The sequence below is a fragment of the Procambarus clarkii genome, chromosome 74 (assembly GCF_040958095.1).
Source record: "Procambarus clarkii isolate CNS0578487 chromosome 74, FALCON_Pclarkii_2.0, whole genome shotgun sequence".
NCBI classification, from domain to species: domain Eukaryota; kingdom Metazoa; phylum Arthropoda; class Malacostraca; order Decapoda; family Cambaridae; genus Procambarus; species Procambarus clarkii.
Window position 1 is genome coordinate 13,115,762 of NC_091223.1, and position 18,835 is coordinate 13,134,596.

Here is an 18,835-nt window from a genome sequence, read left to right on the forward strand (position 1 = left end):
ACTCTTATATATTTGGAAAAGTATTTGCTAACCCACCAAGAGTGATCAAGTTACTGTTGCTTCCCTCTCACGCTGGAGTATGGAACTAATAGCTGGCGAGGGTGCTAAAGGAGACCATCTTCATGACCTCTACACAGTTGAGAGGAACTACACAGAACTCTACGCCGTTCAGAGGCGGGACCAAAGAGCCAGAGCTTCAACCCCCGCACGCACAATTAGCTTAGTACAGTGTCACAGTACCCCACCACCCTGGCAAGGTAACTGACGAAACAAGGGAGAACAAGACGTCAGTGAAGCTGTAGACTGGTATAGATTGATGATTGATGATGATTAAGCCACCCAAAAGGAGCCACGGGCATGAATAGCCCGTAAGTGGTGGTCCTTTGGAGCCATTACCAATATCATTAGCTGATACTGGAAATCTGTGGAGGTGCGACTGCACCCTGCGTGACGGGAGATGTCTCCCCCGTGGCTGGTACAATGCGGGTGTAGCCCCATAATAACTAACGGACAGGTGGTGGACTAGGGAGAGACTAATAGCCAGAAAACGTCTGGGATGCAAGTACCGCCCATGGAGAGTCCTGATGGAAGTGACAACTGAGCAGCGGAGGTGTAGCAGCTGCCTCATAAGAGACCGACTCCCCCCTGGGGGCCGTAATTGGACTCTGCTCACCCAAAGCTCCCAACATGTGATGTATATTAAATCCCACGTAGTTTGAGCTGGAAATTCCCGATTGGTTATATATATAAATACTCTTCTTACTAAATTTTCCCCAATTTGCACTCGCAAGATAACGAAAGCTTGAGAGTTGAGACAGTTAAGCAAATCTAGACTACGTCTTGGTGGGAGTGAGAGCGTGTGTTCTTAATGCAGGTGTTCTTACTGCAGGTGTTGTACCAGGTGTTATGACCTGTGTTCGCTCGTGGCATCAATGACGCTCACAAACAAACTCGCCCTTACCAGCAAAACTAACAAAACAAATTACTATAGAAAAAAGTTATAGTGGGTGTGTGGTTTAGGTGGATGTGTAGTGGGTGTGTGGCGGGTGTGTGGCGGGTGTGTGGCGGGTGTGTGGCGGGTGTGTGGCGGGTGTGTGGCGGGTGTGTGGCGGGTGTGTGGCGGGTGTGTGGTGGGTGCAGAAACCAGTGCACACAGTAACTGCCTCACCAATGTAGCAGCACACACTGATCCACTACAAGCGTCACCCCTCGGGCACTACTTCATCGACAACTGTAACATCATTACCTACACAACTCCTGCCTGGTCCTGTACAATGCTGCTAACCTAATGCAGACGATGAGTTAACATGCTGCTAACCTAAGTTACAACATGTTTACATTGTGACTATATTACTGGTAATAACTACACACTTTTATTGTTTACACCCGTGGCCAACGCCGCCACTGAGGGCCTCCACCCTGGCCTGGGAGGCGGTCAACAGTACAACTTTGTATTTACATATATTTGGAAATTAAAACCTGGATTCTATCTGGTGTAGTAGATTGCAACCTAGTGAAATATATACGTGTTTAAATCTAGAATTTAGACCTCTTGTCTATGGATCTCCACTGTCCTGTGTGGCAGTGAATATAAACAGTATTCCCACTGTAATAAAACCTCATTGAATTACTCCAATTCGGCAAACATTTTATTTTAATCAATAGAGATGTTAATAAAAATAAGTCATCTATCACTAAGATGATAGATGACTTAGTGATCTATCACTAAATCAAAATCAAATCAAATCAGTCATCTCAAGATAACCACTACCTACGTACCCGAGTGAGGAGAGGTTAGGAATGGAGTATAGCACAAGGTCTCCTTCTAGAGCCCATCCTGTTTGTAATAGGTCAATGCTCTGAACACAGGAAATGACTCCTTAGTATCAATGTTTGCAGATGATGCAAAACTAATGATAAGAATCAAGACGGATAGATTGTGATACATTGCAAACGGATTTAGACATATTCCACAAGTGGTCTGAAAAATGACTGCTATAATTTAACCCAACCAAATGTTAAGTTATGAGGATTGGAACTGGAATGTTCAGACCAGTACAGCAGTATAGGATGCAGGGAAGACAAGACTATTCAACCAGAAAAGGAAAGAGACCTGGGAGTGGACATAACCTTATCTCTGATGCCAGAAAGCTACATTAGCAGAAGAAAAATTGCTGCCCGAAACGCATTGCGTAATAGTGGCTTTAGGCATTGTATGTACTAGCTCTATCTATATATCGATCCATTAATGTAACATTACTTGTATGTATGTACCCTTCCTGAATAAACATATATAACACACACACACACACATATATATATATATATATATATATATATATATATATATATATATATATATATATACATATATATATACATATATATATATATATATATATATATATATATATATATATATATATATATATATATATATACACATATATATATATATATATGTATATATATATATATATAATAACACCACCACCAAATGGCATACTGGCCAACGTCCGTGTATCCTTCAGAAACTTGGATAATAGGGCTTTCCTGGCCTTATATACAATGAAGGAAAGACCCACTCTTGAATATGCATCCCCAGCATGGAACCCCCTACCTGAAAAACGACTAAGAGAAACTAGAAAAAGATTCTAAGATATGCAACGAGACTTTCCTGAGCTGAAAAAAACTGAGCTATGAGGAAAGACAGATAACTCGCCCTTCCCACACTGGAGGATTGGAGAGATAGAGGGCGACATGATAACGACGTATATGATCCTAAGGGGAATCGACAAAGCAGCATTGTTTACAGCTAAGTACGACAGAACGAGGGGTCATGGATGGAAACTAGAGACGCAAATGAGTCAGAGACGTCAGAAAGAACTTTTTCAGTCTTAAGAGTTGTTAATAAGTGAATAAGTTAGACACAAGTCATTGAAGCTAATTAAATTCAAAGTTTTAAACGTAAACATGACACAAGTGTGAGAAATGAATGATTGCATTAATCTAAGAGCGCCGGGAAGGCGGGGCTGGGAGCCGAGCTCGACCCTGCAAGCACATGTAGGTGAGCAGAGAGGCACGCCCCATGAGTAGCTCCCTTGCTGTTACATTAGTCTTTATTGCTTGAAAATATTCCTTATTCATCTCACTATCAAGATCTTTACCAAATAGTACAATTCTTTTAGCTTCTAAAATTCTTCTCCAGAGCAACTACCCGTAATGTCGGCAATGTATTCATATAAATGTCTAGCGGTCCAACATTATAGGCCTTCTACACCATATTTATTTTGTCCTAATACTACGGAGCTTAGACTGAATAGTCTTAAAATACTAGCATCAGCTCTTGCATCTAAATATCACCTTCACCAACACCCACACCCTTGTGGACGGGTGCAGCAGCCTGGTATACCCACTACCACACCCTAGTGGACGGGTGCAGCAGCCTGGTATACCCACTACTACACCCTAGTGGACGGGTGCAGCAGCCTGGTATACCCACTACCACACCATAGTGGACGGGGGCAGCAGCCTGGTATACCCACTACCACACCCTAGTGGACGGGTGCAGCAGCCTGGTATACCCACTACTACACCCTAGTGGACGGGGGCAGCAGCCTGGTATACCCACTACCACACCATAGTGGACGGGGGCAGCAGCCTGGTATACCCACTACCACACCCTAGTGGACGGGTGCAGCAGCAACACGGGGCCTCCATCACCGCCCCTCCCCTTACTCTCTTTATGGTAATGTTATGTTCCTTGAGGATGGGGCGGAAGTGGCACTTAAATAACCCAAACGCAGGCCGTCAGAGGAAAACTGAAATGTAGACTATGATAACGCTAAGAAAGTTATCTCCCAGTGCAAATACAAGATATACCCAAGGTTAATTAAGTCCCCCTCCCTCCTCCTCCCAGCAGACTGCCTAAACCCACCCCCTCCGGAACAAGGAGACGACGGCGCAATGGCCGCCTTTCCAACGCCAGGACACAAGAGGGAGACGCAGGAACCCACATGAACAGCCCCTCGGACAGGTCCAGCGGGGGTCCCTCAACCTCATACAAAAGACCGGGGACCCCGAGAGGAAGGGGCAGCTCTCTTAGCCAGAGGAACACCTGCTCGACCAACAAACAGCCGAGCAACCACAACTGGCATCCAGCGTCCTGCTTCAACGACAGAATACCCACAACAGGATATCCATGATAACAAGTACTGCGTGTTTTAGGAGCGTGGGAGGTATGGTGGGGCGAGAAGTGACGACGACAACACCAGTAGGTAAGGAGACGGCCAGGTACAGTGTATGGTGGGTCGATATGTCTGGCTGGCGGCGGTACAGTCACCCAGGGGACCTTGGGGAGGGAGGGAGGGAGGGAGGGGGGAGAGAGAGAGAAGGGGAGAGAGAGAGAGAAGGGGAGAGAGAGAGAGAGAAGGGGAGAGAGAGAGAGAAGGGGAGAGAGAGAGAGAAGGGGAGAGAGAGAGAGAAGGGGAGAGAGAGAGAGAAGGGGAGAGAGAGAGAGAAGGGGAGAGAGAGAGAGAAGGGGAGAGAGAGAGAAGGGGAGAGAGAGAGAAGGGTAGAGAGAGAGAAGGGTAGAGAGAGAGAGAGAGAGAGCAAGTGTGTGTGTGTGTGTGTGTGTGTGTGTGTGTGTGTGTGTGTGTGTGTGTGTGTGTGTGTGTGTGTGTGTGTGTGTGTGTGTGTGCGTGTGCGTGCGTGCGTGCGCGCGCGCGAGATCTAAAAATTAAATTACGAGGAGAAAGTATAAGGCCATTATGACTATTAAGGTTCACGGTTAACCCGATGGTCGTTCAGCGGTTGCCTTGTTAATGTCTTTACTGGGGATACGCGTTTATAAGGATGAGGTCACCCATCCAGCCACTCCCGCTACAATGTCTAATGTCAACTCAAAGTTCTGCATCCTGCCGCCTCATAAAATTTTGACCCGCCCCAAGCTGAAGCCTTTAAAAGTATGAATTCCGTGAACCACTGAATAATCTGGGATTGGCACACACAGAGATCACACTAACGTGATGCATCAAATGAACAAATCCACAAGGGCCGTGACGAGGATTCGATCCAGTAAGTTCAGTAGAACTTCGGTTTCAACCCTTTTACCCTGTCGTAGCTCAGTCGATTAAGGCAGTGTCTGGGATGCTCCCGGACGCAGGTTCGAATTCTCGACACGGCCCCTTGTGGATTTGTTCATTTAATCTGGGATTGGGTTTAGGAGCCGTGTTTAGTGTTCTCTCAATGATTCCTTTATATAGTATTGTAACAGGCAAACACAAGTGTCAACTTAGCCTATGCATCTGTGTTTCCGTTCATGTACACTTGTGCAGTAGACTGGAGGTGTAGCTTCCAAGGTCATATTATTCCCCCCCCCCCTTGTCTGAGAGCGGTGTTTCCCTCTGTCCTCCTGTAGCCTCCTCCTACCCGTTCCCATTAATTTGCACTTATTCAGATTTAATTCAGCATTGGTCTGTATGACCATTTTTTTGGGCAGGAGCTCAGATTCAACTGCAACACTTCCGGTCGTAAGATGTCGCTACCTTTCTCGCAAGATTTGTAGGTTGAGTGCATCGAGCCATACCAAGACCTCTTAACACAGTAAATGTCACGCCAGAGGCAGAGTTACGCACCCCCAATGATGCACCATTTACAGGCGAGTGCACGCACTCCCCGTCATTCACGCGCGCACCTAACATCTGTTTTGGCGCCACAGAGGGCGAGGGGCGTCGGTGTTGGAGAGGCCGAGGGGAAGCCGAGAGGCCGAGGGGAGGCGGCTATTGTCTCCCACACCCAGTGCCTCACAAGAGGATATGATTGACAAACCACATTATTTTCTTCCCAGATTTCGATTCCGTCTAAAACAAACAAAAAAACAAGACAAACACAAGCTGAAGGGACCAACAAAACAAAAAAAAATAAGTTTAAGGATCGAGTTTACTCCCATTGTATTTCTATTGAGATATCAAGTTTAAGGGCAAACTTTAAGGCATACTCACAAAGATAAACACTATGGTCACTAAAAAACTGGATAAGGTGTGTGTTGCACAGTGGCAAGCACAGTCGATTCACAACTGGAACTTGACGGGTTCGATTCCCATGCAGGACGGAGATGTTAGAGCACGAGTCCTTACACCCGATGCCTCTGTTCATCTAGCAGCAGGCACCCGGGACAGCTGTTGTGGGTTGCACACAAGTTAAGGTCAGTTGCTGGTCTAGGTAGCCGGTTCCCTACAATCACTAGGTAGGGAGCCGGTCGGCCGAGCGGACAGCACGCTGGACTTGTGATCCTGTGGTCCTGAGTTCGATCCCAGGCGCCGGCGAGAAACAATGGGCAGAGTTTCTTTCACCCTATGCCCCTGTTACCTAGCAGTAAATAGGTACCTGGGTGTTAGTCAGCTGTCACGGGCTGCTTCCTGGGGGTGAAGGCCTGGTCGAGGACCGGGCCGCGGGGACACTAAAGCCCCGAAATCATCTCAAGATAGGTCATACGGGGAATCGCTAAGCCTAAAAAGCTTGTTGTCTCCAGCAATGGGAAACGAACATTGTATCAACAATTGCTTCAGTCACACATTAGACCCTCGCACCAACCATCCGTTTTCTTTGTGAAAATACTGACGCCTGTCTTATGTCAAAGAAAACGTCCCCAACCAAGAACCACTATTAAGATGGACTTCGCTAAATCAAAAATACATATTGCCAGGAAGATAGACTTACCGTCATTGTGGGTGAGGTATGCATAGACGACGTTGACGGCGGCCTCGGGGCTGAGGGTGTCCCAGAGGCCATCGCAAGCCAGGATCAGGAAATCTTCGTCACCCTCTATCTCCAGGGACTTGATGTCGCACTCGGACGACACGTAGGGCTTGTACTCCCGGTCACCTGATGTAAACACAAGATGCCTCTCATTAGTACTCATTACACCTGCCATAAGCACAGATCGACGCCACTAGATAATGCATCAGATACCTGTATTTACAGTGCTATCAGCACTAGTGCTAGTGCTATTAGCACAACTTCTAGCACCAGTACTACTAGCACAAGTTCTAGCATTAGTTCTAGCACTAGTGGCAGGGGAAAACAATTACAGATAACATGAAAATTGTGGGAGGTCTCTGTGGACTTCTTGAGGGCAAGATAATTATAAGGAGACAACACTAAGCCATCATGACTATATTGCACATGGAAAGTGAGACAAGGATTAGGATTTAGGATAGGATGAAGGGAAGGAACGGTGCCCAACCACTTTGACCATCGGGACTCGACGCCAACCTACAAGAAGTAGGGCCGTCGCTCTTTTTTCAGGTTAAAATTGGATGAAGATCTTGGTTGCCCTGGAAATCCTGAGGTATTCTCATCATATTAAATTTGCCGAAGGCCCCGGTAAGCTATTTGTGGCTTCCTTCAGTAAATACTTGAGGTTAAGTATTGCCTCACAGTGCTGGGGTTGAGTGTGACATGTCTGATGTCAATCACTTACTTCTAAAACTGAACACTTAACACATATATGACGAACTTCTAAGTTAAAGATTAAGATGGGGTGAGTCATGACACTGAGGTCGATAAATGTATTTCACACAACTAATCTCGACCAAGAACCGTAATTCATACGACCAGGATTCATCAGGCATTTACGTGTCCCCATACGAAACCTGTACATCTTTCCCCAATCATGGAGGCTTAATATGTATTCATTAAACAGTTCATGGGCTTCGAAACTTCATAACGCAAGACTATAACGAATCCGACTGTACTGCCAAAGACACAATAGTTTGGTGAATCCACGATCCACTGACGCAACTCAACAGTTGCCTTATGGGGACAAAACAAGTCGCCCAAGGCCCTCACAGTTTGTATATACTTCCTCACTTTCATATTAATACAGAACCTTTTCTTCCCATACGATCTGAGTTACTAGTGGCGTTGTCCAATAGATAAGTCACCCCAGTATACTTATAAGAAAATGAATCTAAAAAAAATGGAACTCGCGCACCATTCGGGGGGAGACTAAAGCAAACATTATTCTGACAAATACCCTCTCACAGGATGGATATGGGGACCCACTACCACTCACAGGATGGGTATAGGTACTAATACCACTCACAGGATGGGTATGGGGAGCCACTACCACTCACAGGATGGATATGGGCATTAATACCACTCACAGGATGGGTATGGGCATTAATACCACTCACAGGATGGATATGGGCATTAATACCACTCACAGGATGGGTATGGGGACCCGCTACCACTCATAGGATGGGTATGGGGGAGCCACTACCACTCACAGGATGGATATGGGCATTAATACCACTCACAGGATGGGTATGGGGACCCGCTACCACTCACAGGATGGGTATGGGGAGCCACTACCACTCACAGGATGGATATGGGCATTAATACCACTCACAGGATGGGTATGGGGAGCTAATACCACTCACAGGATGGATATGGGCATTAATACCACTCACAGGATGGGTATGGGCACTAATACCACTCACAGGATGGATATGGGCAACAATACCACTCACAGGATGGATATGGGCATTAATACCACTCACAGGATGGGTACGGGGTGCATATTAAATGAGCTAAACTAAGGTGATAAACGCACAATACAGCTGGCGTTAGACACATCGGACAACTGGCCTTGAGAGACGACGTAGAACGCGGAAGAGCGCGCAGCAAACAAGTTGAGAACGGAGGCTGGAGTTGACGGGCAGGTCGATAACTTTAGACCAAGTCTGGTGAGCGTAAACCCCAGACATTGGAAGTTGGCGTGGGGAGGGGAGGGGAGGATAAAGGGAAGGGGGTGATGGGTACAAAGAGAGAGAGAGAGAGAGAGAGAGAGAGAGAGAGAGAGAGAGAGAGAGAGAGAGAGAGAGAGAGAGAGAGAGAGAGAGGAGAGAGAGCCAGAGAGAGAGAGAGAGAGAGAGAGAGAGAGAGAGAGAGAGGAGAGAGAGCCAGAGAGAGAGAGAGAGAGAGAGAGAGAGAGAGAGAGAGAGAGAGAGAGAGAGAGAGAGAGAGAGAGAGAGAGAGAGAGAGAGAGAGAGAGAGAGAGCAGAATACGTATATAACTTTAAAATAACTTTTTTTGTTCCATTATGTCATTGCCTGTATATGTACACACATTGTGTTTTTGTAAATTATCGTGTGGTGTGGCAGCGTCAGTGGAGACAGGAGCGCGGTTGCTTTGCACACGTCTAATACCTGATTAAATTCGGGAAGCTGGACCTGTTCAGTTGGGAGTTCCAGATGTCACTTTTATTTAGTTTAGGTAATTGTTTATGTTCTGCAATTAAGCCGGTGGCATTGTACTTATATATTTTGTAAGTAACTTTTATATGTAATTTGCAGTCTTATGTGTTTTGAGAACAAGTGGTTGTTCAATTAGTTTTAAATATTAAAAAGTCCTTAGTTTCCATCCCTCATCCTGGGATGAGGCAGACGGGAGAGAATTAGGGGTAAGCGACAGAGCGAGAGTTCAGTAGCTGAACGGGACTCGAAGGAATAACATGTGGGAGATAAGTCTATAACATTCAAGTTGTGCCATATTTTATTATGTTATATTAAGTGAGATGACAATATTTTTGGTTTGTTGTATAAGTTAACTTTACCATCTGTGTTTTTATATTATACTGTTTTGAATATATATATTATAAGTTATATGTATAATTCTTCAGTCCTAAGGGAGAAATACTTTTAAGTCTTAGCCTGTTATCATTCATGGGGTTATACTGGTGACCCGCTTTAGAGAGCAGCAGTGGTATCCCTAGACGTAATTAAAGCTTGGCTGCTGTAGGGTCATGAGCCGTAACGAACGATAGGTAACAGAGGAGAGAGTACTGACCCAGGTAGTGTGTGGAGGAGAGAGTACTGACCTATAGCCCTGGAGACAGCCAGCTGACCCAGGACGCGCCACGTTCCTTGGATGTTAATGACACAGCCTCCCATCTCCTCCACTCGTTCGCGCTCCACCTGTGAACAAACATCAACAATCAATATACCTCCACCTGTATCGCGCGCTCTCGCGCTTTCTCTCGTCTCTCGCGCTCTCTCTCGCGCTCTCTCTCGCGCTCTCTCTCTCTGGGTTCGTGCTCTGAAGCACTGGCCTATGGCGTGCCCGTGTGATCTCATGGTACCCGCACTTGAGCCTCTATTTACTACCTTTCACACACCAAAGAGCTGGACGCTGTCCATCACTGTCACTTGTGTGAGACAGCCGTCGTGCGGAGTGGACCGTCACATGTTTACATCAGCCCCTTTGATCCCCAGTCCTTCAAGAACCGTCTGTATTCCTTTCACTTGACCTTGGACCCAGTTTTTGTATTTGTCTCAAAAGGTTGTGCACTTTCCGTGGATAGATTTTTGTATTGCATTGTTTTTTTGTATATTTGTTTTTTTAACACTTCAGACAGCCCCCTTCACTACCCACCCATTTAGCATTACTGTGCATAGAGCACAGATATCCCTAATGTGTATGTCTTGTAATTCAGCTTTGAGGCGGGTGGGTGTTACACAGCTCAGTAATCATCTGTGACACATGTATCACTCGTCCTGGTTCCACCACCAGGACCAGTCTACAAGGACCAGTCTACCAGGACCAGTCTACCAGGACCAGGGTAGAGGTCACTACCAGTCTGGTGGTCCTGCACCGCGTGCTGGTTTACTCCATGGTCTTCCGACCCAGAGACAAAAAATGAAGCATAATTATACACATTGAATGAGTTTGACAATTTAATGAAAAGAATAAATCAATGGGGCGTGAAAGTATGGTCCTATAAAGCTTTAATGTTTACTCGTTTTCTAAAGCAATTTATTCCCAAAGCCTGGCGTGGGATTGTTTAACTCGTCCTCTCGCTTACTTCGTCGCATTTGTTGACGGAATCAACCAATTTGTAAAAAAAATAATGCGACGTATTAGTAAAAAAATTGAAGCATCGCAATACTATCCGTATTTACTTATCGGCCTCAAAAGGTTCAGTGGGTTGTTTGGGTTCGTACGTTTCTGGTTCGACAAGCAACAGTTGCATTCTTTACGGAGTGCCAAGTACAGAGAACATACTGTTGCCTGGCCCTTCAGGGGATAAAGTGGATACCCATTATATATATATGAAGGGCAAAATATCTACATTTGCCGAGTTGCAACAATGACGCTGACAAAATTACTTGCAGTGCAAGAGAAACCTCACAAGAACTTCATCATAAACCGGGTTGTTGTTGCTGTCATTAACAAAACGGGAACAGTTGCTGAAGCTTAAGACAGTTTTTCCGGTGCTTGCTCCTTCCACGAGTGGTTGGCGGCGAGGTCAGTACTAGATGACCGCGTGAAGCCGGACTCGTCAGGCCGGACTCAGTCGGCCGGACTCGTCAAGCCGGACTCGTCAAGCCGGACTCGTCAAGCCGGACTCGTCAGGCCGGACTCAGTCGGCCGGACTCGTCAAGCCGGACTCGTCAAGCCGGACTCGTCAAGCCGGACTCGTCAAGCCGGACTCCACAACAGTTTCACCAGCCTAGTCCAAGGTGGTTAAGAGGGCGTCACTCGTGCACTGCTGCACCCCCGTCACGCTCCACACTGAGCAAGTGTGATGCAACACTCATTTATCTCCTTGGCAACTAGTGCAGCAACAACAACCTGAATCAATAACAAACTGCGTAATGAGGCAACATTCACTCTATTGCAACCTCGTATAACCTGTCAACATGACACCATTACCGCTCGCCACCAACGCCACCATCTCTCGCTATCAAAGCAACGACGACGCCGGCACACACTCCCTCCTACCAACAGCCATGCACAATCAAGAATACTAAAGTTACCCCCAGAACTGCACCACCAACTACAGAGAACGGAATTAAATCTACGTTTTCTACCGAAATTTCTTCAGAGACTCGCCAATTCTGTTTGCCGTGTTCCAATGAATAATAAAGAGGCCACAATGAATACAAATTGCCTTCTTCTATGTATGTATACGGATTAACCGCCGGCCAATTCACTGAACAACAGAATTTCCTTCCTGAAAAGATTCGAGTAGAGTAGCTACGTTAATGATGCATCCGGTGGTGGTTGTGGTTGGCTGGGAGTTGGCTGGTTGGCTGGTAGTTGGATGGTGGTTGGCTGGCTCATCTTTTATAATTCATCTTTTAATATCGTCAGAACTGCAACAATTACTATTGTCAACACTGTCTTGTTCACTTATTCAGAATAACTTCGTAATGGAGCCGGGAGCCGGTCGGCCGAGCGGACAGCACACTGGTCTTGTGATCCTGTGGTCCTGGGTTCGACCCCAGGCGCCGGCAAGAAATAATGGGCAGAGTTTCTTTCACCCTATGCCCCTGTTACCTAGCAGTAAAATAGGTACCAGGGTGTTAGTCAGCTGTCACGGGCTGCTTCCTGGGGGTGGAGGCCTGGTCGAGGACCGGGCCGCGGGGACACTAAAAAGCCCCGAAATCATCAAGATAAAGGTTTGTGTCCAGTTGTTGGAAGATTGGGATGTGGTGGTCGTGAGAGTGGTGGTGGGTATAGTGGTGGGTGTGGTCGAGGAAGTAAGTGGAAGGAGGTGAGAGAGATGGTCAGTGCGCGGGGCTACAGGGTCGAGTGGTCCCTGCCGGAAGTCACGGCTGGTTGGGCACACCTGCCCTGTTGACCGTCGCATCTCCAGTACTCGCGCTCCTAAACATTCCAGGCTTAACTGGCAACACACCGTTCCGATGGTTGCTACAGCCAAAGCCTGGTTAGTTCTTGCCTATATCTTTGCTATGCAGCACATGGAAGCTCTCACACGTTTCATATAGTGTAAACTCCATTGCATAAACATTGTAAAAGGCGACCTATCCTCCTAGCGTGGTCTCATCCACTCAAAACTCCTCTTAATTAATGGTAAAACGTGCGTGGCAGGCGGCCATTACCCCTGCATCATGTTCTCTGCCCATGTTACCAGCGTAGCCACCACCACATGTACACGACACTGAAGCCGTACTCAGAAGCATTACCATCAACAAAAACCACACCCACACTTACTAAGCATCACACCAACCTAGCAAGAGCCACACCCACCACACCCAAGAGGCAAGAATGTGGCTGCTATTGTGATTATATTTAAGAAACTGCTACAGAGGGTTCAAGAATGCACCTGTACATCATTGCAAGTATAGAAACAAAACTAATATGATTCACAAGTGGTGCAGTGTTTCCAAGGAGCTACCGATGGATTCAAGACAAGGATCAGAATGTCAGAATAAAGGAAACAGAAGAGCTATTATCCTACACGTGGCAGCAACTATATATATCCATCCAAACTCATTCACATGTCCAAGCATAAATTTTAAACAATGCAACTTACATTGTTACCTGGAAAATTTACTCCATATATCAACTTAAATCATGACTTGAGAAGTAGCGCTGCTCTTGGAAATACAGTAAAGATTTGTGGACAAATCTGCAGGAGAGAGTTCCACAATACCCAGTGTCTTATGACTGATACAGTGACCGATACAGTCACTGGAGTCGGACACATTTCCCAGAGTAACCAGTGAGGCACAAGGCATCATGGACCTGAATTTGAAGAGTGTCCAGCACTCACAACCACCTCACTTAAGACAGTAATGCTTTTACAACGCTCAAAAGTATATCTCCCATAGTTGTTATATACTATTTTATCTATTTTATCTTATTTTTAGGGTGGCGTATGTGAGTGTGGTTTATGAAGGGGGGCGTGTGTTTGTATATGAACGAGGGGAAGTGGGTGAGTGTGCATGGTGTATACAGGAGTGTGCATGGTGTATACAGGAGTGTGCATGGTGTATACAGGAGTGTGCATGGTGTATACAGGAGTGTGTATGGTGTATACAGGCGTGTGTATGCGACAGGTATACGTACGGGCAGCTCTGGCTTGTGGGGCTCCACCATTCTGACGGGATGACGGCGACGGACCAGGAGAGCTTGGGAGTCGCCGAGCCACGCCACCACCAGCCGCTTCTCCCGCACCAGTGCCACCACGGCTGTCGTCCCGCCCTTCAACTTCTGCAACAACAACAACAACAGTCAATACAATCAGTAAACAAGAGGGAAATATCAGGGGGAAGCGTCAAGCCATTGCGACTTGGAAGGGGGTCAGGATAAGGATTTGGGATGGGACGGAGGGAAAGGAACGGTGCCCAAACAAATATATATATCCTAGGATTGCATGAACTTGTAGTTCTATAATACATTACCTTTTGTGCTGTAGTTTCTCAGGCAATGTTATACAAACATTACAGTTTATACTGGGTCTAGGGGAGCCGGTCGGCCGAGCGGACAGCATGCTGGACTTGTGATCCTGTGGTCCTGGGTTCGATCCCAGGCGCCGGCGAGAAACAATGGGCAGAGTTTCTTTCACCCTATGCCCCTGTTACCTAGCAGTAAAATAGGTACCTGGGTGTTAGTCAGCTGTCACGGGCTGCTTCCTGGGGGTGGAGGCCTGGCCGAGGACCGGGCCGCGGGGACACTAAAAACCCCGAAATTATCTCAAGATAACACTTCTCTCGCTCTGGGTAAACACCTCAACTTACCTTAACGAAGCTTGTGCACTTACTCACATTCTTAGATTTTCCTTTTGATGTATTTATAATGCAACTCTGAATAAAATAACATTTATCTTCACAAAGAAGCCTATAATCTAACGTCCAGCGTTGAGCACGACTAACAACACATTGGCTGCAAAGACGGCTCCAGTCCTGGACAGGGGAAAGACTGCTATTCAATATCCTCCCAATATAACAGTCTCCGTGGTGTAGTGGTAAGACACTCGCCTGGCGTTCCGCGAGCGCTATGTCATGGGTTCGTATCCTGGCCGGGGAGGATTTACTGGGCGCAATTCCTTAACTGTAGCCTCTGTTTAACGCAACAGTAAAATGTGTACTTGGTTGTAACAACGATTCTTCGCGGCGGGGATCGTATTCCAGGGACCTGCCCGAAACGCTACGCGTACTAGTGGCTGTACAAGAATGTAACAACTCTTGTATATATCTCAAATAAAGAAATATTGTCGGGAGAGAAGTGCCAGAGCCAGATACTCTGGAGCCAGAGCCCTCGTACACAATATAACATGATACCGTAGGTGGCGCTGCCCAATAGACTCGCTCCTCGGGGCAAAAGTTAAAAAAAATTAAAAACACGTTGCCAGGGTGAAAGCGGGCGGGTTGGGAGCCCTCAGTGTGGAGGAGGAGGAGGATGGTGGTGGCCTGTAGGGCACCAAGCTGGAGCCTGGATCACCAATTACCCGGGCCCGGGAAACTGTGGTCGTCGTGACCGCAGGCAACTCTTAACTTTAGGGAATATTGCCCCATTTCCCATTCCAGGAAGCTTTGCTCTCTACTCCCTGCAACGGGAAGTTTGTGGCAGAGTCCCCGCTGGAGTTTACCTGGAGAGGATTTCGCGAGTTCTTCTACAATTAACTTGGTCCAATAGGCTATTGCTTGGAGCGGCCGGCAGGCCTACACATCCGTTGGTCCAGCACTTCTTGCAGGAACCCATCCAATTGCTTTCTGAAAAAGTCCACCTTTGTTCGGGAAATATTTCTAAAGCTTACTAGGAGTAGTGAACACCCGTGCTGACAGTGTGCTCTGATTGTGCCTATGGCCTATGGGAGCTGGTCGGCCGAGCGGACAGCACGCTGGACTCGTGATCCTGTGGTCCTGGGTTCGATCCCAGGCGCCGGCGAGAAACAATGGGCAGAGTTTCATTCACCCTATGCCCCTGTTACCTAGCAGTAAAATAGGTACTTGGGTATTAGTCAGCTGTCACGGGCTGCTTCCTGGGGGTGTAGGCCTGGTCGAGGACCGGGCCGCGGGGACACTAAAGCCCCGAAATCATCTCAAGATAACCTTAAGATGGCACAATCATCTCAAGAAGATGACACCTCTACTTTTCACTGGTTCTATTCTGAATTTCCTTTCGTATTTTTCGCTCCAGTATGTTGTTATTCTACTGTGCAAATTTAGGACCCGTCTTCCATTACCTGGTTGATACCTGGTTGATGGGGTTCTGGGAGTTCTTCTACTCCCCAAGCCCGGCCCGAGGCCAGGCTCGACTTGTGAGAGTTTGGTCCACCAGGCTGTTGCTTGGAGCGGCCCGCAGGGCCACGTACCCACCACAGCCCGGCTGATCCGGAACTTCTCTTAGAAAACCGTCCAGTTTTCTCTTGAAGATGTCCACGGTTGTTCCGGCAATATTTCTTATGCTCGCTGGGAGGACGTTGAACAACCGCGGACCCCTGATGTTTATACAGTGCTCTCTGATTGTGCCTATGACACCTCTGCTCTTCACAGGTTCAATCTTGCATTTTCTTCCATATCGTTCACTCCAGTACGTTGTTATTTTACTGTGTAGATTTGGGACCTGACCCTCCAGTATTTTCCAGGTGTATATTATTTGGTATCTCTCTCGTCTCCTTTCTAGAGAGTACATTTGGAGAGCTTTGAGACGATCCCAATAATTTAGGTGTTTTATCTCGTCTATGCGTGCCGTATATGTTCTCTGTATTCCCTCTATTTCAGCAATCTCTCCTGCTCTGAAGGGGGAAGTGAGTACTGAGCAGTACTCGAGACGGGACAGCACAAGTGACTTGAAGAGTACAACCATTGTGATGGGATCCCTGGATTTGAAAGTTCTCGTAATCCATCCGATCATTTTTCTGGCTGACGCGATATTTGCTTGGTTATGCTCCCTAAACGTTAGATCGTCGGACATCATTATTCCCAAATCCTTGACATGCTGTTTTCCTACTATGGGAAGATTCGATTGTGTTTTGTACCCTGTATTATGTTTCAGATCCTCATTTTTGCCGTACCTGAGTACCTGAAATTTATCACTGTTAAACATCATGTTATTTTCTGCTGCCCAATCAAAAACTTTGTTGACATCTGCTTGTAGTTTTTCAATGTCTTCAGCAGAGGTAATTTTCATGCTGATTTTTGTGTCATCTGCAAAGGACGACACGAAGCTGTGGCGTGTATTTTTGTCTATATCAGATATGAGAATAAGGAACAGTAGCGGTGCAAGGACTGTACCTTGAGGTACAGAGCTTTTAACATCGCTTGGACTCGATTTTATCTGATTGACTGTTACTCTTTGTGTTCTGTTCGACAGGAAATTGAGTATCCAGCGTCCTACTTTTCCAGTTATTCCCATTGACCTCATTTTGTGAGCTATCACCCCATGGTCACATTTGTCGAACGCCTTTGCAAAGTCTGTGTATACAACATCTGCATTTTGCTTTTCTTCTAGGGCTTCTGTGATTTTGTCATAGTGGTTGAGTAACTGTGACAGACAGGATCTTCCCGCTCTAAATCCATGTTGTCCTGGATTGTGCAATTCATTGTTTTCCATAAAACTAGAAATTTGATTCCTAATCACTCTTTCAAACACTTTTATTATGTGTGATGTTAGTGCAACTGGCCTATAATTTTTTGCCAAGGCTTTACTCCCCCCCTTGTGCAACGGAGCTATATCTGCAGATTTAAGTGCTGCTGGTATCTCCCCTGTATCCAGGCTCTTTCTCCATATTACGCTGAGTGCTCTCGCTACTGGTACATTATCTTCCCTCTATGTATTATTTGATACCTCTCTTAGTCTCCTTTCCAGAATACATTTGGAGAGCTTTGAGACGGTCCCAATAATTTAGATGGGTTATCGTGTCTGTGTGCGCGTGTGCGCTCTCTGTATTCCCTCTTATCTCAGAGATCTCTCCTGCTCTGACAGGGACAGTGAATACCGAGCAATACTCAAGACGGGACAGCCCCAGTGATTTAAATATTATCAGCATTGTGGTGGGGGGGTCTCAGTACGTTGTCATAATCCATCTTATCATATTCCTCCCCGATAATGTCTTTGCTCGGTTATGTTCACTAAGTGGTCAGGTCGTCAGACATCATAATTCCCAGATCTTGATACCTGGTTGATACCTGGTTGATGAGGTTCTGGGAGTTGTTCTACTGCCCAAGCCCGGCCCGAGGCCAGGCTCGACTTGTGAGAGTTTGCATGTGATCTTTTGCATGTTGTTTTCCTTCTATGAGTAGGTCTGATTACGTCCTGTATTTCGCTTAAGTTCCTCGTTTCCACCATACCTAACTACTCATATAATTTATCACTGTTAAACATCGTGTCTTTTTCCGTGGCCAAATCGAAGACTATCACCCTGCTAGGTGAGGCAGGGTGGGGGGGGGGGGGTTAGCCAGGTGAGGCAGGGTGGGGGGGTTAGCCAGGTGAGGCAGGGTGGGGGGGGGGTTAGCCAGGTGAAGCCGTGGAAAGGCGTCGATATTTAGGGTAAAATTCACATTACAATGGAAATCAGCTGTTCGATAGCCCCTTTGTCTGATTATCATACCACCGTTTTAGACCACTGACGACCCTCCCCAACCACCTGCCTCCACCACACTCATACCACCAACTACATATTCCCTCCACCACTTTTACCAGCCCCAAGTGCCATCAGGTAGGCAACCACTTACAAAGTGGCACTGGGTTACTGGCCGAGGCAGCCCCCACACTGCACAATGTTTCAACTCCAATAATGCCAATTCCCACGAGTTCAATTAGTCGAATTATTGAATTAACAAACAAGGGAAATAACGACGTTGCTGTACCTGTGATGTTTAACAATAGGAGGAGGAAGAAGGGCCTGCGCCAAGCCTCTACTGGTCACTGGTCATGCCTTTCACCTCCCAAAAGTTTCCACGTTACTTTGGTCACAAGACTTGGGGGTCAAAACCCTCTATTACGATACGAAAAAATGAATTAAAGGAAGAACATTCTCTTCGATCTTTTCCTTTCCCTTCCTTCTATTTCGACCCA

The 18,835-nt window shown here is 46.6% G+C and overlaps 1 protein-coding gene across 4 annotated transcripts in view; it reads right to left on the reverse strand.

The window, feature by feature from the left end:
• The window catches only part of LOC123767324 (nucleolar protein dao-5), a 309,470-nt gene that overhangs the window by 88,029 nt on the left and 202,606 nt on the right, over positions 1-18,835 (reverse strand). For all 4 annotated transcript variants that reach the window (XM_069312947.1, XM_045756912.2, XM_045756913.2 and 1 more), the window contains 3 exons: positions 13,883-14,026; positions 9,885-9,981; positions 6,721-6,885 (listed from right to left, as the gene is read on the reverse strand). In XM_069312947.1, coding sequence (XP_069169048.1) covers positions 6,721-6,885; positions 9,885-9,981; positions 13,883-14,026 — 406 coding nt within the window. The remainder of the gene's footprint in view (positions 1-6,720; positions 6,886-9,884; positions 9,982-13,882; positions 14,027-18,835) is intronic.